Source organism: Sapajus apella, unplaced genomic scaffold, assembly GCF_009761245.1.
Source record: "Sapajus apella isolate SASKATOON/1434 unplaced genomic scaffold, GSC_monkey_1.0 scaffold2, whole genome shotgun sequence".
Taxonomy (NCBI): Eukaryota; Metazoa; Chordata; class Mammalia; order Primates; family Cebidae; genus Sapajus; species Sapajus apella.
In genome coordinates, this window is record NW_022436942.1 from 13,015,449 (window position 1) to 13,042,502 (window position 27,054).

The 27,054-nt window shown below is 42.0% G+C and overlaps 1 protein-coding gene across 2 annotated transcripts in view; it reads right to left on the reverse strand.

Moving 5' to 3' along the window:
* SRGAP1 (SLIT-ROBO Rho GTPase activating protein 1) overlaps positions 1-24,045 on the reverse strand; it is a 320,796-nt gene extending 296,751 nt beyond the window's left edge. For both annotated transcript variants that reach the window (XM_032288591.1, XM_032288590.1), the window contains exon 1: positions 23,353-24,045. In XM_032288591.1, the coding sequence (XP_032144482.1) occupies positions 23,353-23,419 (67 nt within the window). In that variant the 5' untranslated portion in view covers positions 23,420-24,045. The remainder of the gene's footprint in view (positions 1-23,352) is intronic.
* Positions 24,046-27,054: the final 3,009 nt, after the last annotated feature.

Genomic DNA, 27,054 nt, shown 5'->3' on the forward strand with positions numbered 1-27,054 from the left:
CAAGAGAAGAGATAGAAACTGAAGAGATACAATTTATTTCCCAAGAAAATCAAGATAGGAAGGCTGAGTGTGGTGGCTCGCTACTATAATCCCTGATCCCAGCACTTTGGGAGGCCAAGGTGGGCAGATTGCTTGAGTTTAGGAGTTCAAGACCAGCTTGGCCAACATGGCAAAACCTCCATCTCTATTAAAAATACAAAAATTAGCTGGTCATTTTTTAGTAGTAGTCCCAGCTACTCAGGAGGTTGAGGCAGAAGAACCACTTGAACCCCAGAAGCGGAGGTTGCAGTGAGCTGAGACAGCACCACTGCACTCCAGCCTGGGCCACAGAGCAAGACTCTCTAAATAAATAAATAAGTAAATAAAATCAAGATAGGGAGAAACCTCTTCATTTGGAAACTAGCAAAGCCATGTGGTGGAAGTAACAAGGAGCTGAGGCAGTGATTCCCATTATGCACAGAAACAGGACACTGCATTTAGCAAGAGTATTCATTCCAATTTAGGATTTTAAAAAATATTTCTCCCCAAACTGCCTCTTTTTTTTTTTTTTTTCATTTTAAATTTATTTCTTCTCCTCAAGGCACGTTCTACCCAAACCACCTTTTCTAATGAATATGAAGAGGCAGCTCCACCATGAGTTTCCTCAAGTAATCCACTGAGGTAATAACAAAACAACAACTGTATGTTAGCACATAATTGTTGAACAAAAGACAAAAAAATGCAGACTTTTATCTGAACTTATAAACTCTATTTATTAGGTCAAAGATGGCAATCATTCTTCCTAGTGTTTGGGAAGTTTAAACAGAATGAATTACATGCAAGGTAAGTATTTAACCTCTTTTTAAGATGGCACCCTGATGTAGCGCTGCAGGACAGTTACAGCACAGGTTTGGACCCTGGTGGCTCCACCATTTAGCAGCTATGTGATCTTTGGGAAAATGACCTCAAGTTTCTAAGTTTTGAGTTTCTTTTTACCTGTCTGTAATGTGACACCAATATGACCTCCCTTAAAAAAACACACTGTAAATGTATGCTGCTGTTACTAAGACATGAACAATAACCCCAGGCAACATTTGTTGTACTGAACAGAGCGTAGAAAGTTAGCACCAAGACAAAAGTATGCCAGATTGCAGGGTCATTTATTATGCCGGCAACCACAGAGGACTCACATCTCTCCAACCTGTGGCGTCGAAAGGAGGGTGCCAAGACTTTTTATACCCGAAAAACCACCTTCGGAGTCGGGGTGAGGAGCGGGGATGGGGATGAAAAGGTTTCAGACATTCCAAGGGCCAGGGGATTTTGTAATTCACCTCCTGGGCGGAGACGAGGGTGGGGGTCTCCGGACATTCTAAGGGCCAGCAGTTATTGTGAGGAGAAGGGAGCAGCCGTTGCAACTTATTTAAAAAACAGTTTTGCATTTTGTAAAGATGGCGTTGCTCAGGTTCTGGCTTTAGGCCAGCACGATATCACACATTCATATTATATCTACTAGGCTGATGAAAAGTAATCTCCGTTTTTGCCATTACTTTTGCACCAACTTCATAGTAAACTTTTATATAGGATGTCAGGCATTCTGGATTAGATTACAAGTATCAGTATAAACCCAGGCTTTCTTCTGCTTCATCATTAAGGAGACAATCAAATTATAAAGACTTTAATGGCATAGTGAATACTTATAGATGAACACAGGAAAAATCAGAGTTAAGTTACAGAAGACTTGTGAGAATAAGCTGACCAAGGGCATTCAGTGAGTATCTATTTTGGGTGTTTTAGAAGGGTGCTCTGGTTTGAATGTGTCCCCAAAAAAGCATGTGTTGGAAACTCAGTCCCCAGTGCAGTAGTGTTGGGAGGTGGGACTTTAAAGAGGTGATCAGACCATGAGGGCTTTGGCTTCCTGAATAGATTAATGCCATTATTGTTATCTCTGGAGTGGGCTCCTTATAAAAGATACACTTGGTCCCCTCTTGCCCTATCTCTTACCCTCTCTTTGCCTTTCCGCCCTAGGATGATGTAGCAAGAAGGCCCTCATCAGATGCCAGACATTCCATCTTGGACTTCCCAGCAACCAGAACTGTGAGCCAATAAATATATTTCCATTATAAATTACCTGGTCTGTGGTATTCTGTTACAGCAGCATAAAACAGACCTTAGTGTCTCAACAGGAGGTATATATATATCCTATCTGGAAGCATATGAGAGGATTATGCCTTTGACAGCCAGATGGAATAACTATTGGTTTTTTAAATTTGTCTGGCAGCTGATTTATTTTTGACACAACTAGTGAACAACCAGTGCAGGTTAACAGAAGAGCAATCTATATCTATAGCAACAATACCACCACCACCAATAAAATCATAGCAATTCACTTTTCTGAAAATTATACTAAAACTAGATCTTATCAACAGATAAAACTAGACATCAAGAGAATAAAGAAGTGGTCTGACCTTTTGGAACTATTGCTATCACTTAAAAGTTAAGGAGACATTTACAGATCTTATGGTGAGAATGGTCTCCTTACTGAAATATCACCTCTCCCCCTATTAATATAGTGCTTCCCCATTGCACATGAATTCAGGCCTGGTGCAGTGGCTCATGCCTATACTCCTAGCACTTTGGGAGGTCAAGGCTGGCATATAGCAAGGCCAGCCTGAGCAACATGGCAAAACCCTGTCCGTCTCTACAAAAAATTAGCACAGCTTGCTGGTGCACTCAGCTACTTGGGAGGCTGAAGTGGGAAAATCACTTGAGCCCAGGAAGTCAAGACTGCAGTGAGTTGAGATCATGCCACTGCACTCCAGCCTGGGCGACAGAGCAAGACCCTGTAGAAATATATACGGCCAGGCGCTATGGATCACACCTATAATCCCAGCACTGAGAGGCTGAGGCGGGTGGATCGCCTGAAGTCAGGAGTTAGTTAGAGACCAGGCTGGCTAACCTGGTGAGACACCTGTCTCTACCAAAACTACAAAAAAACTAGCTGGATGTGGTGGTACATGCCTGTAATACCAGGTACTCGAGAAGTTGAGGCAGGAGAATCACTTGAACCTGGGAGGTGGGGGTTGCAGTGAGCCAAGCTTGTGGCACTGTACTCTAGCCTGGGCGAGAGACAGCTCAAAAAAAAAAAAAAAAAAAAATCTATATACATATATTTATTTGAAAATAAAATCTATTAGCCCTTGAGATTCTCTTAATAATGATATAAGAAACTGTAACAAAATGTCTCTTTGTAGCCAAATGTTATAGAAAGCCTAACAACACAATATTCTTTAACACTGGGCAAAGCATAGCTTCTGGTGATAAATACCTCCCTGCTTTTCTAAAACACCATTAAAATCCACATTTTTTAAGTATTTGCTTTGCAAGATTTTAATCTGTTAAGTTTGAACTTTTTTGGAGATGAGTTTTAAATTATTTAGGAAAAAAATTGCCACTAAGTAAGACCATAATAGCCTCTGGTAGTAGTCAATGATATTATTATAGCAGCTCATTGTTACTGAGCCCTTACTACTAGCCAAAAAAAGTGTTAAGCCTGGAAGGGCACAGTGGCTCACACCTGTAATCCCAACACTTTGGGAGGTCAAGAGACCATCCTGGCTAGCATGGTGAAACCCCATCTCTACTAAATATACAAAAATTTGCTGGGCATGGTGGCACATGCCTGTAGTCCCAGCTACTCAGGAGGCTGAGGCAGGAGAAACACTTGAATCCAGGAGGCGGAGGTTGCAGTGAGGCGAGATCATACCACTGCACTCCAGCCTGGCGACAGAGCAAGACTCCATCTCAAAGAAAAAAAAAAGTGTTAAGCTCTTTTAGGTATAATTTCATTTAATCATTAATCCTCACAACAATCTTTTTCAAGTGATTCTCCTGCCTCAGCCTCTCAAATAACTAAGATTACAGGCATGCGCCACCAAACCCTGCTAATTTTTGTATTTTTAGTAGAGATTGGGTTTCTTCATGTTGGTCAGGCTGGTTTCGAACTCCTGACCTCAGGTGATCCACCTGCCTCAGCCTCCCAAAATGCTGGTATTACAGGCATGAGCCACTAAGCCTGATCATGATGAGTGAATCTTTTAAGATGAACCTACCTTATAAGATTGTTGTGAAGGCTGGGCATGGTGGCTCATGCCTGTAATCCCAGCACTTTCGGAGGCCACGGTGGGTGAATCTCCTGAGGTCAGGAATTCAAGACCAGTCTGACCAACGTGGTGAAACCCAGTCTCTACTAAAAATACAAAACTAGCCAGGCATGGTGGTGCAAGCCTGTAATCCCAGCTACTCAGGAGGCTGAGGTAGGAGAATCTCTTGAATCCAGGAGGCGGAGGTTGCGGTGAGCCGAGATCGTACCATTGCACTCCAGTCTGGGCAACAAAAGTGAACTCTATCTCAAAAAAAAAAAAAAAAAGAGATTCATTCATCATACTTGTTTTTCAGATTAAAAAATTAAGGTTCCAGGCCAAGTGCGGTGGCTCACACCTGTAATCCCAGCACTTTGGGAGGCTGAGGCGGGCAAATCACAAGGTCAGGAGTTTGAGGCCAGACTGACTAACATGGTGAAACCCCGTCTCTACTAAAAATACAAAAATTAGCCGGGCATGGTGGTGCCCAGCTATTTGGTGCACATGGTGGTGCACTCCAGCTACTTGGGAGGCTGCGGCAGGAGAATCACTTGAATCCCAGGGGCAGAGGTTGCAGTGAGCCGAGATCACACCACTGCACTCCTGCCTGGGAGATAGAGCAAGACTCTTTTTCAAAAAAAAAAACAACTCAGGCTCCAGAGTAGCCATAATTGGAATTGGCTTTATCCAAGGTCTCACCCTCTACAGTGCTGACTCTTTAAAGGAAGCTCAATCACTGAAACTGATGCAGATAAAAGTACAGAGGTGGCTACTGGTAGATGCCACCACTATTCCATTTGAAAGACAATCTTGTTTCTAAATCAAAAAAAGAAAAACAAGTAATAGCAATAACTCTTAAAGGGATAAGGCAGCTCTTTATATGTTTATATGGAATGGTGCAGACCAGCACTACTCAGATGAAGGTCAGTGAACTATTCATTTCAGATCCACAACGAGATAAGCAGCTTAGGTCAGAATCTAAAGTATCACATCAGTAAGCACTGTTTAGTTTAGCTGACACTGGTTTGTAGCAAGATTTTCTGAATAACGAAAGCAGTGTCGAGACCAGGCATGGTGGCCCACGCTTGTAATCCCAAAACTTTGGAAGGCCAAGGTAGGAGGATCACTTAAGCCCAGGAGTTCGAGACCAGCCTGGGAAACATGGCAAAATACAAACATTAGCTGGGCATAGCAATGAACACTTGTAGTCCCAGCTACTCGAAAGGCTGAGGTGGGAGGATCACTTGAGTCCAGGACATTGAGGCTGCAGTGAGCCACGAGCATGACACTGCATTCTAGCCCAGGTAACAGAGTGAGAGCCTGTCTCAAAAAAAAAAAAAAAGAAAAAAAAGAAAGAAAGAAATGTCATGATTTACCTTGTCACCTTCCTTGTCTCCTCATGGACGGGTAACAAACATGTTGCTGACCAGCACAGCACTGGTCTAAAAACTATGCCCGAGTAGCACTGGTATAGATGATGTGTTTTTCAGCCAAAAAAAAAAAGTCTACATTAACTATTCTGTAAATTATCTCATTTGTTCAATAAGTAAATAATTATTATAAATATAAATAAATACAAATGATGCCTTTGGAAGGATCAGTTGGTGCAAATGTAATTGCGGTTTTTGCATTGTTGAAATTTGCTGTCTGATATTGGAACACATTTTTACATAAATGTGGTTATGTTATATATCATTTTACTGCATGTTTCTCACTTTATGTTTTCTTGCTAATGACTTATTTGCTGTTTATTTTATAACTATTTTAGACAATGAAATGATGTTAGACAAAAAGCAAATTCGCGTGACTGTCTTATTGGAGTTCAAAATGGGTCAGAAAGCAGTGGAGACAACTTGCAATATCAACAAGACATTTGGCCCAGGAACTGCTTACGAACATACAGTGCAGTGGTAGGCCAAGAAGTTATGCAAAGGAGATGAGAGCCTCAAAGATGAGGAGCATAGTGGCCGGCCATGGGAAGTTGACAAAGTCCAGTTGAGAGTAATCATCGAAGCTGATCGTCTTACTACTACACAAGAAGTTGCCAAAAAGTTCAACGTCAACCGTTCTATGTCATTCAGCATTTGAAGCAAATCAGAAAGATGAAAAGGCTTGATAAGTGGGTGCCTCATAAGCTGAGCAAAAATAAAAAGACTCGTGATTTTGAAGTGTCGTCTTCTCTTACTCTGTGAAACAACAAACCATTTCTCGATCGGACTGTGACGTGTGACAAAAAATTTTATGCAACAACTGGTAATGATGAGCTTAGTGGATGGACTGAGAGAAGCTCCAAAGCACTTCCCAAAACCAAACATGCACCAGAAAAGGTCATGGTCACTATGTGGTGATCTGCTCCTGGTCTGATCCACTACAGCTTTCTGAATCCCTGCAACACCACTACATCTCAGATGTATGCTCAGCAAATGGATGAGATGCACCAAAAACTACAATGTCTGCAGCCAGCATTGGTCAACAGGAAAGACCCAGTTCTTCTCCATGACAATGGCCAAACGCACATTGTACAACCAAAAGTTGAAGGAATTGAGTTACAAAGTTTTGCCTCATCCGCCATATTCACCTGACCTCTCGCCAAACTGTCACTTCTTCAAGCATCTCGATGGCTTTTTGCAGAGAAAACACTTCCACAACCAGCAGGATGCAGAAAATTGCTTTTCAATAATTTGTTGAATCATGAAGCATAGATTTTTTTTTTTTTTTTTTTCGTTTTAAGACTGAATTTCGCTCTATCACCCAGGCTGGAGTGCAGTGGCAGGGTCTTGGCTGACTGCAACCTCTGTCTCCTGGGTTCAAGTGATTCTCCTGCCTCAGCCTCCCAAATAGCTGAGATTACAGGTGCCCGCCGCCATGTCCAGCTAATTTTTAGTATTTTTAGTAGAGACGGGGTTTTGCCATGTTGTCCAGGCTGGTCTCAAACTCCTGACCTCATATGAACCACCTGCCTCAGCCTCCCAAAGTACTGGGATTACAGGCGTGAGCCACACTGCATTTGGCCCACGGATTTTTACTCTACCGGAATAAACAAACATATTTCTCATTGGCAAAACTGTGTTGACTGTAATGGTTCCTAATTTGATTAATAAAAATGTGTTTGAGCTTAGTTATAATGATTTAAAATTCCTGGTGCAAAACTGCAATTACTTTTGCACCAACATAATACTCTGAACCATTAAGAGTATAGTTATGTTTGGAAAGGGGAGAACTTCCATTTTTCGCCTTATTAACAAGTTCGTTTTTTTATATAACCATAAAGTTACATGAGTGGAATTAAAAAAAAAAAAAAAACCAGAAAATGTTTTATTTTCCCAGGCTAACAATTTTTTCTAATTCACTAAAGTTGATCCTTTATTTGAATTTCCTTTGTTTTCACCTAAGGTTATCTTTCTGTTGCAGGATCCTATCTAGATACCATATTACGTTTAATCCTCATGTACTCCTTTGGCGCCTCTTGGCTACTAAGTCTGGTGCAACCTAACATTTATTATCATTGCTTTGAGGGGCAGAGTTTATAAAAGTGGTCATACATTCACATATTTTGAGCACTCTATGTGATAGACAGTTCAACACTCTACTTGTCTCAATAATGCTCTGAAATGGGTACTATCATTATTGCTATTTTAATGGCAAGGAAAGTGAGGCAGGGTGAGATTAAGCATAATCTGCCCATAGTTAAACTAAAAGAAAGCAGCTGAGCTCGGAGATTTAGACCCTAGCAGTCTGACTCCTGAGGCCATGCTATAAACTACTAGGTTACATGAGATAATATACAAATCTACGTGAGTGTGCTTATTTCAGAGTATTATATGGCATCTGAAAATGGGACATGGTATTACGAGATTGTGAAATACCCAAAAGACGAATAACTACAATGATAATAAAAGTAATTTTTATTTTGTTTCACAGTGCACAAGGCTTTCTGTAAATTATTTCACAACTAATTCTGCAATTGCTGGAGGAAATCTTGGAATTAGATGCTGAACAGAAAACCTGAAGTACAGTTCCCGCTTCAAAAAAGATACTTATTCACAGATCAGGTATTCAGAGAATGTTGTTAAATTAAGTTTAGCCTAAAGGTGCCTCCTCAGATATTTTAAGTTTAGCCTAAAGGTTTCTCCAGACATAGAAAACTGAAATCTTACTGGAAATATAAAGACTATAACCTACTCTTGTGCCAATCACCAAGTTTTGGCCAATTAAAGGTGACTGGGTATTCAAACTGCATTCTAATAAGGCAAATGCTGAGTTGTAACTAATTCAGGTGTTTCTGTGCCTCACTTCCATTTTTTATACATCACTTTCCCTTCTGTCCATAAATCTTCTTCCACCATGTGGCTGCACTGGAGTCTCTCTGAGGTTACTCTGGCTTGGGAGGCAGTCCAATTCACAAATTGTTCTTTGCTCAAACTGTGTTAAATTTAAATTGTTTAAAGTTTTAATTTTAACAATACAGATAGATGTGTATAATTAAAACTCTTAGATCTAGAATAACACAGTCTGGAAATCTTTCAAATATAGATTTTTGGTGACACATTTGAGAGTTCCCATAAACACTGTCAATACAAGTGCAATAGAAATTTAATTTAAAATGGAGCAACTGTGGCTGGGCGCGGTGGCTCACACCTGTAATCCCAGCACTTTGGGAGGCCAAGGCAGGCAGATCACTTGAGGCCAGGAGTTCGAGACCAGCCTGGCCAATATGGTAAAAACTCCTCTCTACTAAAGACACAAAATTAGCCAGGCATGGTGGTACATGCCTGTTATCCCAGTTATTCAGGAGGCTGAGGCCTGAGAATTGCTTGAACCAGGAAGGCAGAGGCTGCAGTGAGCCCAGGTCATGCCACTGCACTCTAGGCCTGGGCAATAAGGTGAGAAACTGTCTCAAAAAAAATAAAAAGGAGAAATCATTTGAAAAGGCATTCATTCCTTTTTTGTAATACTTTATTCAGAAAACTCTTTTCTAAGGGACACAAAAACTAACAAATTCTCTTTTCTAAATTCTCAAAACCTACCTGCCTTCTGTGCCACATCATTATCAAGCAACGTTTCCATTGTCTGTAAGGATGTAAATAAAACTGAAAACTGGTCACAGCCAAAGAAATAGGAAGCAAATTAATCAAGCCCTGGGGTTAATGAAAACAGTCCTTGCCTTTTCTAGTGCAAGTTTCTAAAAAGGTGCTCTTTTTCCCTGTCTCTCCTCTAAGGATAGGGAATGGGCAGAACTCAGTCCTGCAGCAATGATCAGTCCCCTGGTGCTTGGGGATTATAATTTAACTAAATGGTACTTGAACTGTGGTAATCAATATGAACAGAAGGGTAAAGCCATCACTTTGAAAGAAAACTTTGTGAACTGCATTGAGAAGACATCAAAAGACAATACACAGAGCCATTACATAAGTAAAACAAGATGAGCAAAACTATGTCTTCCTACTCCTTCTCCTTGGAAAATACTGTTCCAAAGCTGAATTCCATCGGTGAAAACGTGCTAATTTCACAGCCAGATTAAAATCTGGATATCTTGAGAAATGAAAAAGGTCTGACTTAAGATAAGCAGACACCTATTGTTCTGTCTTAATTGCTGGAGGTCTGTGAGAGGGAGCTGTGCCTTCAGAATAATAAAAGTGAAGGGCAAAAGTCCACACGTCTTCCACAGACCAGTTGAGAAGGGAGTCAGAAATGACAGTCCAGGAACTGTGACATTGAATGCTTTAAGAACTGCTGGAACCTTTGTAAATGTTCTTCTTGTGCCAAGTTGGCTGTGACACCAAAAGGCCTGCAGAGTGGCACCTCCCCCTTGGGGGAGGAAAAACATTGTCATAGGTCTGCACAGCCAGCCTTGGAGTAGGGAAAGAATCACAGGGGATAAACTGGTAGAAGCAGCTCTACAAGGAAAGGAATGTTGCCATCTGCAAACTGCAATGAAAGACCACACTGTCTAACTGCAATTCCAAGACCCCAGAGATTTCCCAACACCATCTCAGATTGTTCAGAAAAATGCGTATGTGTTCATGTTCTGCTCGTATCAGAGCCTTTCACTGATCCTCATAACATATTTTCCCCACTTTTCCACATATCCTGGATTCTTCCATATGCAGACACAAACCTAAACATGGAAAACTTGAAAGTGTTCGTGCAACATTTTTTTTTTTTTGCTCTCCTGTACGTGCGTGTTTCTCAGTGTGTAGCTCTTGGATTATAAACATCATTCAAGATAGCAAGGACCTGAGCCAAGGAACGATCTTTACGAAATAAAAACACAGACTTATTCTTCCCATAGTAACTTGAACTATACTAAAATAGATACTGGATAAATTTAAACAATTCTAATTATTGATGAACTAAAAAAAACATGACTGGATATTGGATTTTGACTTCCTATAGTAAATATAGATACATACCCCATATGACCCTTCTCATTGAAATTAAAATGCTGGATTATTTTCAATGTACTTTTAACCACCTCACTGAGCTTTCACATAAGTAGAGAACTTTAAGGGCCCCATAGCAAGATCAAGACAGTACAAAATAGACCAAATGATAGTAAGTGCTCTGGAGAGACATAACAGGGGAAGGAAATAGGATGAGCCAGAGAGATAGAGGTTTATAATCTGAAACAGCATTTAAATGCACTTTTAACCACAGTATCACTCTTGTCGCCCAGGCTGGAGTACAATGGCATGATCTCAGCTCATTGCAACCTCCGCCCCCTGGGTTCAAGCAATTCTCCTGCCTCAGCCTCCCAAGTAGTTGGGATTATAGGCGTGTGCCACCATGCCCGGCTAATTTTTGTATTATTAGTAGAGACAGGGTTTTACCACGCAGGCCAAGCTGGTCACAAACTCCTGACCTCAGGTGATCCACCTGCCTTGGTCTCCCTAAGTGCTGGGATTACAAGCGTGAGCAACCTCACCCAGCCAATTTTTAAATTTTTTAATAGAGACACTGTCTCACTGTGTTGCCCAGGCTGGTCTCAAATTCCTGGACTCAATCAAAATGCCAATGTGTTTTCAATGGAAGGCAAACTAATTCCAAAATTTCTTTGGAAGAGAAAGGAGCAAGATCACAAGATACTTCCGAAAAAGAAGAAGGAGGGAAGATTTAGCTTATCAGACATAAAGACTTATTATAAAGCTATAGTAGTTAAGATAGTGTGATTGGTATTGGTGGGAGAATAAATTAATCAACAGAACACAACGGAGTGCCCGAAAATAGAGTTGTGCTTATGTGAAATTTTCATCAAAACAGAAGCAGCTAGCATATCATTTCTGAAAAAAGACTATTGGCAAATGGAACACAAAATTTTAAGTTCATTTATATGAAAATAACTTTAAAAAATCCCTAGCTTACACAATACGAAAAATAAACTTCAGATGAATTAAAAACATATGTCAAAAGCAAAATTTTAAAACATTTAGAATATGACATAGATATTTTTCTATTTAAACACTAAATATAAAAGGAATAATTGATACAAGTGAACAAATTAAAAATGAATAACTTTTATTTATTAAGAAGATTTATTTATATATTTATTTAAATTATTTACTTTTAAGACAGAGTTTCACTCTTGTTGCCCAGGCTGGAGTGCAATGGTACAATCTTGGTTCATTGCAACCTCCGCCTCCTGTGTTCAGATGATTCTCCTGCCTCACCCTCCCACGTAGCTGGGATTACCAGCACCCACCACCATGCCCAGCTAGTTTTTGTATTTTTAGTAGAGATGGCGTTTCACTACGTTGGCCAGGCTGTTCTCAAACTCCTGACCTCAGCTGATCACCTGCCTCAGCCTTCCAAAGTGCTGGGATTACAGGCAAAAGCCACCACACCCAGCCTAGAACATCTTTTTAAAAGTGAAAATACAATCTACAGACTGGGGGCAGATATTTGCCACAGATATAATTGGCAATAGATTAATATCACGAACATATTAAAACAAAACAAAACTCACAAATCAGTAAGACATACACACCCACAAAAGTTAAAAATAAAAAGAAAGAAAATCATTCCGGCCAGGCACGGTAGCTCATGCCTATAATCCCAGCATTTTGGGAGGCCGAGGCTGGTGGATCACTTGAACCCAGGTGTTCAAGACCAGCCTGGGCAACATGATGACACCCCATCTCTACTAAAAAATACAAAAATTAGCTGGGTGTGGTGGTGCACGCCTGTAGTTCCAGCTACTTGGGAGGCTGAAGAAGAAGAATCACCTGAATATGGGAGGTGGAGGTTGCAGAGAGTCGAGATGGCGCCACTGTACCCTAGCCTGGCTGATAGAGTGAGACTCATGCTCAAAAAGAAAAAAAAAAGTTTTTCATGGTGACTGCTGCTTGTCCACCAAAATCTGTTCTTTCATGCCATGACCATCAGGTTATAATTAGAAACAGGACTATCCACAGAAACTATACTTCCCAGCTACCCTTGTGGCAAGATGTGGCCATGTTATTAAGTTCCCACTGGTTAAACAAGTGGAAATTATCTGTACTACTAATGGCTGGGTTTGAAAACCTTGGACATGTGCTCCTTAAGGCTCATTTTCCTTCCTACAAGCTAAAACACTGAAATACTTAAAACCTGGTTTCAAAGAGTAGTTCATTCCTCTAGGTGATGGCAGAACCACAAGATGGAAGGAACGTTAATAATTTAATGGGGCAAAGATGTCCTGGTGGCCTGGATTGGACATCTACAGGCTGTTACCAGAGAAATAAAAAAAGTCACTGTTCGTAGGGGGGCTCTCTTTATTATAACAGCTTAGCGTCTACCTTAACTCATACATTGCGCAATCCTAAGTGTTTTTCAGGTTGTGGAACTCTCCTCCCCTGCTGATAAGAGAAAGGCTTGACGTTACCTGGTAAAGTTAAACATGCACATTCCCTATGACCTAGCAAGTATACACCTAGAGAAACTCTTCTTGTACATGTATACCAGGAGACACCTACAGTATTTTATACACTATTAATATGCATGATAACAAAAAACTCTAAATAACTCAAATGTCATATAGATTGAATAAATAGCTAATAACTTTGTTTATGCACTGGAATATTATACACCAGTGAAAGCACACAGTCTGATAGTGCAATTACAGTTACATACATTATATATTATACATACATTAATGTAGATTAACCTTAACAATAATATTGACTAAAAAACTGAAGTCATAAGAACACGTGTTATAAATTTTTTATTAGGGAAAATTTCAAGCATATGCAAAAATAAAGAGAAGAATATAATTAAACTCACATACCCACTGAATATCAGTTCATGGCCAATTGTATTTTATCTGTATCTCTACCTATTTCTTCCCTCCCCAAGATTATTTTAAAGAAAACCCCAGAAGTCCTAATTTCATCCATTATTACTCAGGATGTATCTTTAAAAGATAAAGATTTGTTATACATGCCAAAACACTATTATTCCAATTTTGAAAATTTATACCAATTCCTCAATATTATTAAAAATTTAGAAAGTGTTCAAATGGTCTATATTCTTGACATATGAATGCATTATAATCAAAACTATAAAGAAAGCTACAAAATGATAGTAAAGCTTTACAGAAAACAAGGGAATGATTAATACTAAATTCAGAATTGTTGAGTGGCAGTGGGATGAAGGGAGATTTACCAGGAAAGGGACATTCCATGGGGGTTACTAAGGCACTGGTAATTTTCTATTTCCTAACCTGGGTGGCTAATACCGAGGTGTTCACTGCTATTATTCTTTAAATTGTAAATAATCATTTTCTGTACATGTTTGTATATATATTTCAGAAAGCAAGCAAGCAAATAAGCAAGTAAACTTGCTTTCCCAAACACACATGCTAACTAAACTCAAAGCTAGGAAAAACCAAAGTACATCAGTGAGTTGTAAACAAACAAGAAATCCGGTTATCCATGGACAAATCTGATTTTCAGAGGTTCAGTCCAGAGGCTAAGCTTTGCATGGATTTACCTTGCCCACTGCCATACTCAAGGAGGGTACAGTTGCAAGTCGGATTCTTAGAGTTAGCCTGAAAATTTACCAAGGGTCAGTTATCCTGTGGCCTAAAGATACAGGAAGTACTAAGTATACTAAATAGGAAAATTAAGCAGAAATTCCTCCTCCTGTGTATTAGAACTTCTTTTGCACATACAAAATTCAGTGTATCCCTCAGTATACCCATTAAGCAATGGTGACTGGCTCACTGTGGGTGCTCAAAACTATTAGCTCTGGTTATCTTTATTATCTTTAATGATTTATTTATCTGGTTATCTTTATTATCTTTAATGATGATCTTTAATTATTATTTCACCTTCCATTTTACAGTTTTTCTTAAATTATTATAAAACAATTAACCCTATCATAAAATGTTGTTCAAAAACCATTGGTAAAGACTGTGTAACACTGAATGTATAAAGTTGGTTAACAATTTACCAGTAGAATTTAGTTAACCATTCCCCACTGCTGGGGACATGTAGAATGTTTTCAGCTGTGTGACTTTCTGCAGAAATTATAAACCATTTGGCCAGGCACAGCACCTGATGCCTGTAATCCCAGCACTTTGGGAGGCCAAGGCAGGCAGATCACGAGGTCAAGAGATTGAGAACATCCTGGCCAACATAATAAAACCCCATCTCTACTAAAAATACAAAAATTAGCTGGGTGTGGTGGCACGCACCTGTAGTCCCAGCTACTCAGGAGGCTGAGGCAGGAGAATCACTTGAAACCGAGAGGCGGAGGTTGCAGTGAGCCGAGATCGTGCCACTGCACTCCAGCCTGGTGACAGAGCAAGACTCCAGCTCAAAAAAAAAAAAAAACAATTACAAACCATTTGAATTCAACTTAAAATTTTGTGGTAAAACTTGTTTGGACATCCTAGATAATTCTGAATAATCACCATGTTTGTTTGCAGTATAAAGGAATTATTATTTCAAATTATTCCTCTTCTCATGTAATAAATGTTTAATGAGGCCTTGTACTAAAGGGTGTGAAAGATACACAGACAATGATTTCTAATATCAACGTGCCTTCTAGTGAAGCAGAAGCAAATTAGCAGTCATAAGTGAAATTTTCATTCCTACATTGATTTTAAAAGAAAATACTTTTCTCAAGACTATGAGATTAAGTCAGTGACTTTATCTGATATCATAAGAATCTTTCTCACCCACAGGTAAATAAAATCCACTGACTGAACTACAGTTTTCATTTTCCACACAGCATCACTGAACAGAGGTGGAGACAATTTAAAAGTTATTCTTAAATACATGGCAGCCTAGGGCCAGGAAGTATGTTTTTAGGCTTCGTTACTTGCACTTGGATGAAAAATAATGACACAATATAAAATCCACCTTATAATGAGCTGGGAATCTGTATGCTTTGCCTATTCTATTTCCCTTTTAAATTGCATCATGAAACTCACTCCATTTTAAAAGCACATGGCACTCTCTTAGGATAATTCAAGATGAGTCCATTTTGTAATTCATTCTGGTAAAAAGACTGGCAATTATGTATCTGAATTTCAAAAACTTATCTAAATCAGAATGCAACAAGATACAGCAGATAGAACAGGCTGGGTGAGGTGGCGCAAGCCTGTAATCCCAGCACTTTGGGAGGCCCAAGGCCCAAGCAGACAGATGACTTGAGCTTAGGAGTGAAATGAGCCTGAGCAACATGGCTAAAACCCATCTCTACAAAAAAATACAAAAATTAGCCAGGCATGATGGCAGGTGCATATAGTCCCAGCCACCCAGGAGGATCACCTGAGCTTGGGGAGGCCAAGGCTGCAGTGAGCGGAGCCAAGATTGGGCCACTGCACTCCAGCCTAAGCAACAGGGTGAGATCCTATCTCAAAAAAAAAAAAAAAAAGATACAATAGATAGAAAGAAAACCAACATTAAACAGATAACAATGACGACGAACATTTGTTAATTATAATGTGTCAAACCTATGATAAATGTTTTCCTCACTGCAACCTCACAAAGACAACAGGGAGGCCAGGTGCAGTGGTTCACACCTGTAATCCCAGCACTTTGGGAGGCTGAGGTGGGTGGATCACTTGAGGTCAGAAGTTTGAGACCAGCTTGACCAACACAGTAAAACTCAGTCTCTACTAAACATACAAAAAAATTAGCCAGGCATGGTGGTGCACACCTGTAATCCTAGCTACATGGGAGGCTGAGGTGGGAGGATCACTTGAACCTGAGAGGTGAAGGTCGCAGTGAGGCAAGATCACACCACTGCATTCCAGTCTGGGTGACAGAGCAAAGCAAGACTACACCAAAAAAGAAGAAAGAAAGAAAAGAAAGGGAAAGGGAAAAAAAGGGAAAAAGGGAAAGGGAAAGGGAAGGACAGGACAACAAGGTTAAGTACTACTATTATCTCTAATTTACAGATGAAGAAATTGACTCTTAGAGGTCACACAACTAATCAGTAACAAGGCCAGACTGCTAACACCGATGTTCCCACTTTATTATTATTTTAAATAGGGATGGTATCTCACCATGTTGACCAAGCTGGTCTCAAGCTCCTAGTCTCAAGTGATCCTTCCATCTCCGCCCCGCAAAGTGCTGAGATTACAGGTGTTAGCCACTGTGCCTGGCCCAGAGTTCCTGGTTTTAAACACTATTTTCTGTTTCTTCCCAGTCTAAGACATCAACAGGGGAGAGTAGATAATGCTGTCAATAAATTAGAAAGTAGTTCTGAACTGACAAAAATACTTTTACATAACTGTCTCTAATTCAAACTTCGTTTTATTCTGAGACGGAGTCTTACTCTGTCACCTAGGCAGGAGTGCAGTGGCACAATCTCAGCTCACTGCAAACCCCACCTCCTGGATTCAAGTGATTCTCATACCTCAGCTTCCAGAGTAGCTGGGATTACAGACATGCACCGCCACACCCAGTAATTTTTGTGTTTTTAGTAGAGACAGGGTTTCGACATGTTGCCCAGGCTGGTCTCAAACTCCTGGACTCAAACAATCCACCCACCTCGGCCTCCCAAAATACCAGGATTGATTACAGGCATGAGCCACCATGCCCATCTTCTCATCCAAATTTCTGCCTTCACACTGCTAAAGCATAAATAGACTAATCGATTTATTCCCTTTTCTTTACCTTAATTGTTAGCTGTTTGAATTGAAGTGAAAGTAGGTAGCATGAATGAAATTTTTTAAGCGGTGGCTCATGCCCCTAATCACAGCACTCTGGGAGGCTAAGGCAGGAGCTTAGGAGTTTGAGACCAGTCTGAGCAACACGGCAAAACCCTATCTCTACAAAAACAAGAAACCAAAAAATAGTCATGTATGGTAGTGTGTACCTATAGTCCCAGCTAGAGGTGCAGAGGCAGAAAAATCGCTTGAGCCAAGGAGGTCAAGGCTGCAGTGAGCCTTGTTTGCCCACTGTACTCCAGCCTGGGTGACAAAGTGAGACCCCATCTTGATGGGAAAAAAAAAAATTGTCTGGCCAATTCACAAAGACTCTAAAACCTGGAACAGACCTGAAATTGTCCGGCTCCTAAACTGGTCAACATAGCACAGGAGTAAACAAATCACTCTAGATTGTCAGAGCTGAGATTTACTTCCCTGTATTATAATCCAGCCCTCGTGTGTTTCAGAAGGTCTTGCTTCACTCAAAATTTTCTCCATAACTATTCCTTAATATATTCTGAAGTTTATTTAACAAATCAGGTTTTCAAGGCACTGTAAAGGCTTTGTTGCAATAGCTGCAATTGGATTCACCAAAACATCAAGCAAATCCTATTTGTACATATCAACCATGTTGTTTTTCTAACCCTTAAAGGCCACCATGTGAAGCTGCTGCCTGGGTATTGTGGTCTCTTGAAATGGTCTTGGTGAAAAAACACAACTTGGATAGAGATCAGTGTAATTAACTCCTGTTCACAGACTGGGGTTTCTATTCTCTTCTAGGTCCAACTATAATTCCTTCCATGAATGTAAAGTCTAAATAGGTAACTATACTATCTCCTATGTAGATATCTAATTTATGAGGAGTCTAAAAGTGAATTGTCAGTACTGAAAAGAAAATGACCTGGGTTCTGGTCCCAGGTACGTGATCATTAATTGTACAACTCTGTCATTAGGCTACATGCATCATGTAACGAGTAGGTTGGAGAAGAAATGTTGAAAGTCCCTCCCAGCTACAAAGTTTTAATTCATAACTTAAATTGCTGTCACTTCCTATTCTAGGTTAAAGAACGTAAGACGCAGACACAGGTTTCATATTACTATGGCATGACGCAGGGCCATACCAAATTAAACTGGCATTTCTTCATGTTCCAACTGCTACCAAAATGTATTATTTGTATGTTAGGCTGCAGCGTGGTCAAAAAACAACAGATTTTCTTGGCGCGCTCTGTACATATTGCATGTTGACAAATACGATGCTATCTCTAGCAAATACTACAAATAATAACTGTCAATTTTTAGCAACTAGCAACGCGCATTATTAAAAACAAACACAGCCTCTCATCTATAAGTTTCACTTCATAAAACATGTCTTTTGAGTCTTGTTTCCATATGTGTAGCTCCACAATATTTTTGCTGCAGAATATAAGGAGAATTACATAGATCACTAAAGTCCACAGATAATCTCAAAACCTTCTGTTAGCCAATTGTTCAATCCCTTCCACCGCTAACCTATTTGCCAGAGATGCTAACAAATAGCACAGTCAACTGGTTTGAGTTTCATACACTTTTCCAGACATGCTTGCTTTTTAATGGCCTATTCAAATAAGGGATTTATTTCTCTTAATTCTAAGTCTTTGAGAATTTGACCAAGAAGCATGAAATGTTCAATTCATTCTTTAAAATTGTTGCTTGGGGCGCCTTTTGTCCCTGATTTAAACCTACCCATTGTTTAACCACTTATATCATTCCTGATTCTTTTCTGTCTTAATGATTCTGTGCTACACTTCTCTGCATGTGGTTTTGATTACTGTTTTTCTGTATTGTTTATTGTATATATTTTAATTATCCAATAACTCATTTGATACATAGTGTCCATGAACTTATGAAAAAAAGTGAAAGCAAAAATGATTCTCCCCAAAACAGAGTAGCCAAGAGAAAATTTTGAAAGCTTGAAAACTTTATGAAGCCATTAATATGAACTAATATGACATCTTCGGTTAGATTCAAAGACACTTAGGATTACAGAAATTAGTCAGGCATGGTGGTGCATGCCTGTAGACCCAGCTACTTGGGAGGCTGAGGCATGAGAATCACTTGAACCCGGGAGGCAGGAGGCTGCAGAGAGCAGAGATTGGGCCACTGCACTCCAGCCTGGGTGACAGAGTGAGACACTCTCAGGAAAAAAAAAAAAAAAAAGATACTTAGGATGAAGAGAACCCCAACTCTTTATCTCATAGATAAGAAAACCAAAACCCAGGGAGAGGCTAAGTGACTTGCCCAAAATGATACACGTAACTAGATACATTTATGATCTTATATATAAAATCACAAATTATCACCAGGAACGGTTCTTTCCACAGTTAAGAATAGCCCCATGAAGTCTGTTCCCAAAACCTGTGCAGGCAGCCACAATGGCAAAATTCCATATTTGGGCCAGATGCGGCGGCTCACACCTGTAATCTCAGCATTTTGGGATGCTGAGGTGGGCAGATCACCTGAGGTCAGGAGTTCTTTCAACATGTGTTTCAACATGTTGAAACTCCGTCTTTACTAAAAATACAAAAATTAGTTGGGCATGCTGGCACATGCAGATAATTTCAGCTACTCTGGAGACTGAGGCAGGAGAATCACTTGAACTCAGGAGGCAGAGGTTGCAGTAAGCCCAGATCACACCACTGCACTCCACCCTGGGTGACAGAGGGAGATGCCTTCTAAACAAACAAAATTCCGTATCTGAAGTCATTCCTTTAGATCAAAAGATTATCTCAAAACTTCTGAGGCCAGGCGGATCACCTGAGGTCCAGAGTTTGAGACCAGCCTGACCAACATGTTTAGTAGAGATGGGGTTTAGTAGAGAAACCCCATCTCTCCTAAAAATACAAAATTAGTTAGGTGTGGTGGCACATGCCTGTAATCTCAGCTACTAGGGAGGCTGAGGCAGGAGAATCGCTTGAACCCGGGAGGTGGAGGTTGTAGTGAGCTGAGATCGTGCCATTACACTCCAGCCTGGGCAACAAGAGCAAAACTTTGTCTCAAAAGAAAAAAGTCTGAGATAGAGATGTTACTAGAGAAAATGGAAGGGAGTGAGAAGAGAAAATAGAGTGTTAGGTTCTAAGTTGGAAGGTTAAAAAAATACATATAATCAAAATGACTCTTAAAATCACCCACAACTAAGTCACCTATAGAGTCCAATATGTGTGTTTATTCATTGTGTTTTTCTTGGGACGGAGTCTTACTCTGTCAGCCAGGCTGGAGTGCAGTGGTGCAATCTTGGCTCACTGCAACTTCTGCTTCCCAGGTTCAAGCAATTCTCCTGACTTGGCCTCCAGAGTAGCTGGGACTACAGGTATGCACCACCAGTCTGGCTTGTATTTTTAGTAGACACAGGGTTTCACCATGTTGCCCAAGCTGGTCTCGAACTCCTGGTCTCAAGTGATTTACCCACCTCGACCTCCCAAAGTGCTGGGATTACAGGCATGAGTCACCATGCCTAGTCTAGACTTATGTCTTAATGAGTCCCACAAGCTGGGTTTTCCTTCAGCAATAAAACAAATTTTTTTATCATCAGATAAAGTTACTGGGTGTAATTTAACAAGTAGGTTGTTCCAAATACATGTTAATTAATTGGTTAATTCATTCATTCATTCATTCATTTGACAAAGTCTCAGTCTGTCACCCAGGCTGGAGTGCAGTGATGTGGCCTTGGCTCAGTGCAACCTCCACCTCCTGGATTCAAGTGGAACCACAGGCACACTGGGACCACAAGTGCACGCCACCACACCTAGCTAATTTTTGTATTTTTTGATAGAGACGGAGTTTTTCTAACAAAATATTGGCCAGGCTGGTCTTGAACTCCTGATCCCAAGTGATCTGCCTGCCTCAGCCTCTCGAAATGCTGGGGTTACAAGCATGAGCCACTGCACCTAGCCCCAAAACACATACCTTTAAATAAAAGACTAGCACTCTGTGAAGGTACAGAAAAACGAGAGCCTTGTCTCCCATGCTATCCTTACTAAGGTGCCTATTCTCCCTGTATTAGATAGCTGGCCACATGCACTATTTACCTGCTATTTTTCTCCCACTCTCTTCTTGATTTGCCTAGAAGTATCAAGTGAATTTGTGTCATTTAATGCGTATATGATCTGACTCCATGATATTCCCTTATTCCCAAGTTTGTGTATGGATGTAGTGATCTAGGTTAGACACTGGTTGTGTAGGTTATTGGAGGAGGAGGTAAAGCCTAGACACAGGGCAGGGCAGGGCAGGTGCAGTGAAGAGTCCTAAAGCAGCCTAGGGACTCCTGCGTGTGTGAAGGGAGAAGGGTTAAAGGAAATTGGGAGAAGGTCACTTTCTGTGGGACAGACTTAGTTCTAAATATGATTTTCACCATGTATATAATTTTTCTTTGGTTTGAATTTGATAGACACATTGCAACGCATCCCAGTTCGCTGATTTTCAAATAAGGAACTTGATCTCCGGCAAATGACCTTAGAGCAAAGATAACGAAATCAGCATTTGGAAGTGCATTTGCCAATTAGTGCTCCAGGCGGCAGAAAAACCAGACCGCCACCCCTTGAAGACCTGCCACAAAGAGACATGTGGAAAAACTGCACAGAGAAATGGTGGTTGTGAACAACAGTACTGCCTTGGAATGAAAGGTTTTAGGCTGTGTTGGACTCACTAAAAAAAGAAAGGTTCATCTCATTAGAAAGTTTACCTGGCTCTAAGGAAATAATTACTTATCTGCTAACACAAGTTCCATAGCAATGAAACATGTTCCTGTAAGTATAAATTATCACAATTCCAGGCAGATAAAAATCTGTGTGTCCTGAACAATGTTTAGTTTAACTTCATTATAGGGGTCAGCTTAAAGGTAACCTAAGTTATCTTGCATATTGTGTTTGCTGTGGCCACAATGAGTTGGTCTGGATTCACACTGGATGATACAGGATTTCTCCATGGTCCTCTCAGACTCAGGCATTTTCACAACTTGACCACACAAAAGAACACTCAGGCTGCTCCTCCCTTGCTCAAGGCAAGTACAGTGATGCCTTTCTCTGTAGCCCTTTCATAAGACTGTGCATAGACAAACACAGGTGTGTACATAACAATCTTTATAAACTTTGCATTGAATGTGTCCAAGAACAGCGGGGACCCCAACATTCCATCCATTGTCTCAATCAGGAAAGCTACTCCTGAGACGTCAGGAAAGAGGAGAAAAAAATCCAACTAACATATATGTTTATGAAACACTTCAGTAGCAAAACCAAATACTTGTATTGGAGAGAATACATATATATATATATATTTATATAATTTATTTATTTTTTAATCACAATGCATGGAAAGTAAAAACAATTAATCAGACTTAATTAGGTTTCTTTCATTAGTTGACAATGTAAACGGACTAAAACTACTACTCAAATATTTAAACCTTCATTTTACATGCAAGTGGCTTCCAGCAAATGATAAAGCAATATTCCCATGTGAGTGTGAAAGATGGCACTGAATTCTGGCCCATTATAAAGGAGGAGTCAGATTCCACTAGTCACTGCTTCGTTTAACTGCCAGGCTTTTAGGGAGCTATTTAATAAAAGGGGAACTCGCCCTAATAAATTGTGAGCGGTGTAAATATCTGAAATAGCCTGCACTCAATGAGGCTGTGGACCGCTTGGTGTTCATAGACTTTACAAAAATGATTCTGTAGAAAAATTACATAGTGACAATCATACCATTTAAAAAGAATCAAGACGATGATAATAACAGCTGGACAGGGTCCCCCACTGCTGCCTGCTTCCCATTAAGTTGCCCAGCCCAGCTGAAGGTGGTTAAGTTAAAGTCAGTTCTCTCCCCACCTGAGATTCGGGCCGGCAGCTGGCTAGGGGAAGTCACCCGGCTTCCAGCTCCCCGTGGGTTTGACGGAACTAGGATTGGAACTGGGAACTGGCTTGTAGGAAGCCCGGGTGGCTCAGCCAGGGCTCGAGCTGTCCCCTCACCACCTTCCTCCAACGCAGACACCAAGTTAGAAACGCAACTCCACGAGCACAATGACAAGAAGGCACACAAAAGGAGCAAGGCAGCCGCTCCCATCCTTACCTTTGACTTGACTTTCATACTCGGCTATGATCTCTTTGTCCTTCTTGAATCGGCTCGGGGTGGACATTATCCAGCTGTTCCAGGTTTGCTTTCAATGGGCAAGTTCTGTTCAGCGGCCACAACCCCGCTCTCCTTAGAGAGGCAGAGTTGTACTCCCACACGCCGGGAACCCAGAGGCAGCGCCGACCCGAGGGAAGGGAGGAGGGAGAAGAGGAGGAGGAGGAGGGAAAAAGGAGCGAGTAGAGAGGACTAGATCAACCCGGGCGCCGGCACCATACTCTCGGAATTGAGCTCCGTCGGTGATCCCAGGGGATCCCGGGGGTCGGGACTGGAGAGGCCGGACGCGCAGGCAAACTCCAGCGAGCGAGTAGTGGGGGACGTCTCCCTGCCCACCTCGCCGGGAGCCCGGCCACTTCCTCTACCACCGCTGCGCGGGCGCGGGGCTCGCGCCGGCGCTCCACACCATTGTTCGAGACCCGCACCGAGCGCCCGGGACAGGGCCAGGAGCCGAGGGCAGGCGCCGGGAACGCGCCCAGCTAGGGCGCCACGACCCTCCCTTCCTGCCTCCAGCCGCCGGCTCCGGCGTTCAATGGTCCCGCCCGGGCCGGGGATGCTGCTGCCACGGCCGCCGCTCCTCTGCCCGCAGACACCGCCGCTACAGCCCGGCAGGCGAAAGGAAGCGCAGTCCTAACGCGAGTCCCCGCGGCTGCTGGGAGAGTGAAGGCGGCGACGCTCAGACGCGCCCTGGGCACAGCTCCGGCGGAGTTTAGGTCTCCAGAGCCGGCGCCGCGAGGGGCCTCTGCCTCCCTGGCCGCGGGGCGCCGAGGCTGCCTTTCTCCGCGTCTCCCTTTCCGCTGCTGCCCCCAGGAGGCCGCTGGTGACAGGCACACTCGCACACGCACGCGGGAGCCGCGCCCCCGGCGGCCGCAAAGTTGTGGGTGCGCACACGGCTCGCGCCTCGCGGGCGCCGGGCGAGCAATCTGCGGGCGGCGGCGGCCAGGGCGGCAGCTCCGGGCTCCTCCGAGCGGGGCGGGACTCGCGGGAGCGGACGGCGCTCCGGGCCGTGCCCTTCTCCGCCCAAGCCTCCGCCCCTGCTCCGCGAGGAAACGCGGGGCTGGTCCGGGAAGATGGATGCCTCTTGTGGCCAACCGCAGCTCAGCCCCGCGCGCAGAACCCAGGAGGCCGTGGGCGGCGCCCCCCGCACCTCCCTCCGCCGACGCTCAGCCCAGCCTTTGGCCGCGGTCGCGGCTCCAGGAGCAGGAAAGCCCCTTCCCGACCTGAGGGACCGCCTTCAGGCTCTGGAGAGGGCTCTGGTAGGGCTTTTGCCAGAATCTAAACGGGAAGTCTAGAGTTGGATGTCTCCATGACAGAAAGGGGTGTTACTCCTAGACGGGGAACCCCGATAGAAAAACTGAACACTGAATTGTGAATGACCTGGTTGTTAATCCAAAGAGCGAGAAGCTTTTTAATCGAGACTGAGAAAAACACCCACCTTGAACTCCATATCCTCTGTTCTTACAAGTGCTAGGGAGGCTAGGATGGTGGGAAAGCAATGGCATGGGAACAGGTCACACTTAATGTATGTTAGCTTACTTATTTATTTACTAAACTCCAGATTTTATTCCCATTTTACCAGTTTTTTTCCCCTGGTGTCATTTTTTTTCCGTTTCAAGATCCAACATAGGATACCACATTGCATTTAGTACTTTACGGTTGGGGTTTTGTTTTGTTTTGGTTTTGAGGGGGGTGAGGGGTTGAGATGGAGCCTCACTCTCGCCCAGGCTGGAGTGCAATGGCATGATCTCAACTCACTGCAACCTCCACCTCCCGGGTTCAAGCAATTCTCCTGCCTCAACCTCCCAAGTAGCTGCGGCTACAGGCACCTGCTACCATGCCTGGTTAATTTTTGTATTTTTAGTAGAGATGGGGTTTTTGCCATGTTGGCCAGGCTGGTCTTGAACTCCTGACCTGAAGTTGATCTGCCCACCTCAGCCTCCCAAAGTGGTAGGATTACAGGTATGAGCTTCGGCGCCTGGCCATGTTTTTCATATTTTACAAGATCTATCGTATATAGTCTCGTTTTATTTTGTTTGTTTGTTTTTAGTACAGATGGGGGTCTCTCTATGCTGTCCAGGCTGGTCTCAAACTCTACTGTCTAGAACAAAGAATTTACCTTGCTATCCTCGCATGGTTCAGGTATTGGATTTAAGTTCTTTAAATCCATCTTTGCCAGCCTTGTAAAAAATTTTTATTGTTTTTATTTTTTGTAGAGATGAGGCCTTGCTATATTGCCCAGGCTGGTTTCAAACTCCTGGCCTCAAAAGATCCTCCAACCTCAGCCTCTCAAAGCACTGGGGTTATGGGCATCAGCCACCACGCCTGGTTTTGTTAGCCTTTTTGATTCATGCTTACCTCTTGAGATATTTACTGACCCCTTTCAAATCAATTCTCAAATGTTATGGGCCTGATTTATCTAAATGATGTGTTCAAAAGTGTGTCCCCTTTCAAGTGTTTCCCTGCAAGATCTAAAGAAAGCAGGAACTTTCAGACTTTGATCATTTCTTCATGTATTTAGTGATCGGCTTTCCCGTTCTTAACTGTGTGCCAAACACCAAGCTAGGAACTAGGGATTCAGAGATTAAGACTTCCGGAAAGGATCACACAGTCTATTGTTGTATAAATAAATAATTACAAGCAGAACAATAATGCTGTAAGAGAGAGAAATGCTCCCAGTCTTGGGAGCACTGAGGATGGAAAAACAAACTGCATAAGAGGTTTGGGTGTAAGAGTTCGCAGAGGAGTGGTATTTAAGCTGGATTTAAAGGATGAATTGTAAGTAGCTGGCAATCTTAGAGAGGAAAAGGGATGCATTCCAGGGAAAAGGAAGAGTGTTATACTCCAGAGGAATTGCAAATAGAGTGACAAGATATCTTCCACTAAGATACCAGATCTCTGATAGATGGTGAAAAATAACCAAAAAAATTTAATATATGCATGTATCAGCTGACAGTGTGTAGACATTGTTAATTGCACTGCTTTTTTAAAGTATAATTTTTAGGAAGTCTTTTTACTTTACAACAACAAAATATATGTAAAGAAAAAAATGCCAATTTTTTAAAGGTTTTTTTCATTTTACCACACAGGAGGTTATACTACGGCACCCCTAGCTGCCCTTTTTTCACGTGGAGCTGTCTTATGTGAGTGTATGCTGAAGAGCCAGAAAGTCCAAAGCAGAGGCTGGAAAGGAAGGTTAGAACCAGCTGGGGGAGTCCTCCTGTGCCATGCTGAGATCTTGGACACGGTTCTGCAGACAGCAGGGAGCCTTTTAAGTAGAGAAGTATCACGATCAGATTTGTGTTTTATAAAGATAACTGTTGGCAGTGTGGAAGAATGGGTTAGCCATGGAGAAAGAGACCAGGCAGGCAGCCCACTTAGGTGATAATCATAGTCACATCTAAATGGGATTCATATATATCCATGGTGCTGTTGAGATTTGTTTCATATTTGCACCTGGGAAGCACAAGTTGAGAGCAGATATTGCAGTGCTTAGAAATGAATTGTTGCCTGAGTCTAGACCTAAACCAGTGTGGTACAAACAAGCCCCAGAGACAGGGTGCCCAGAAGTGAATCCTAAATCTGCTGTTTCCTAAGGGATCTGGTAAAAATTACTATTTCTCTCTAGGTCCTACTTTGCAAAATGGG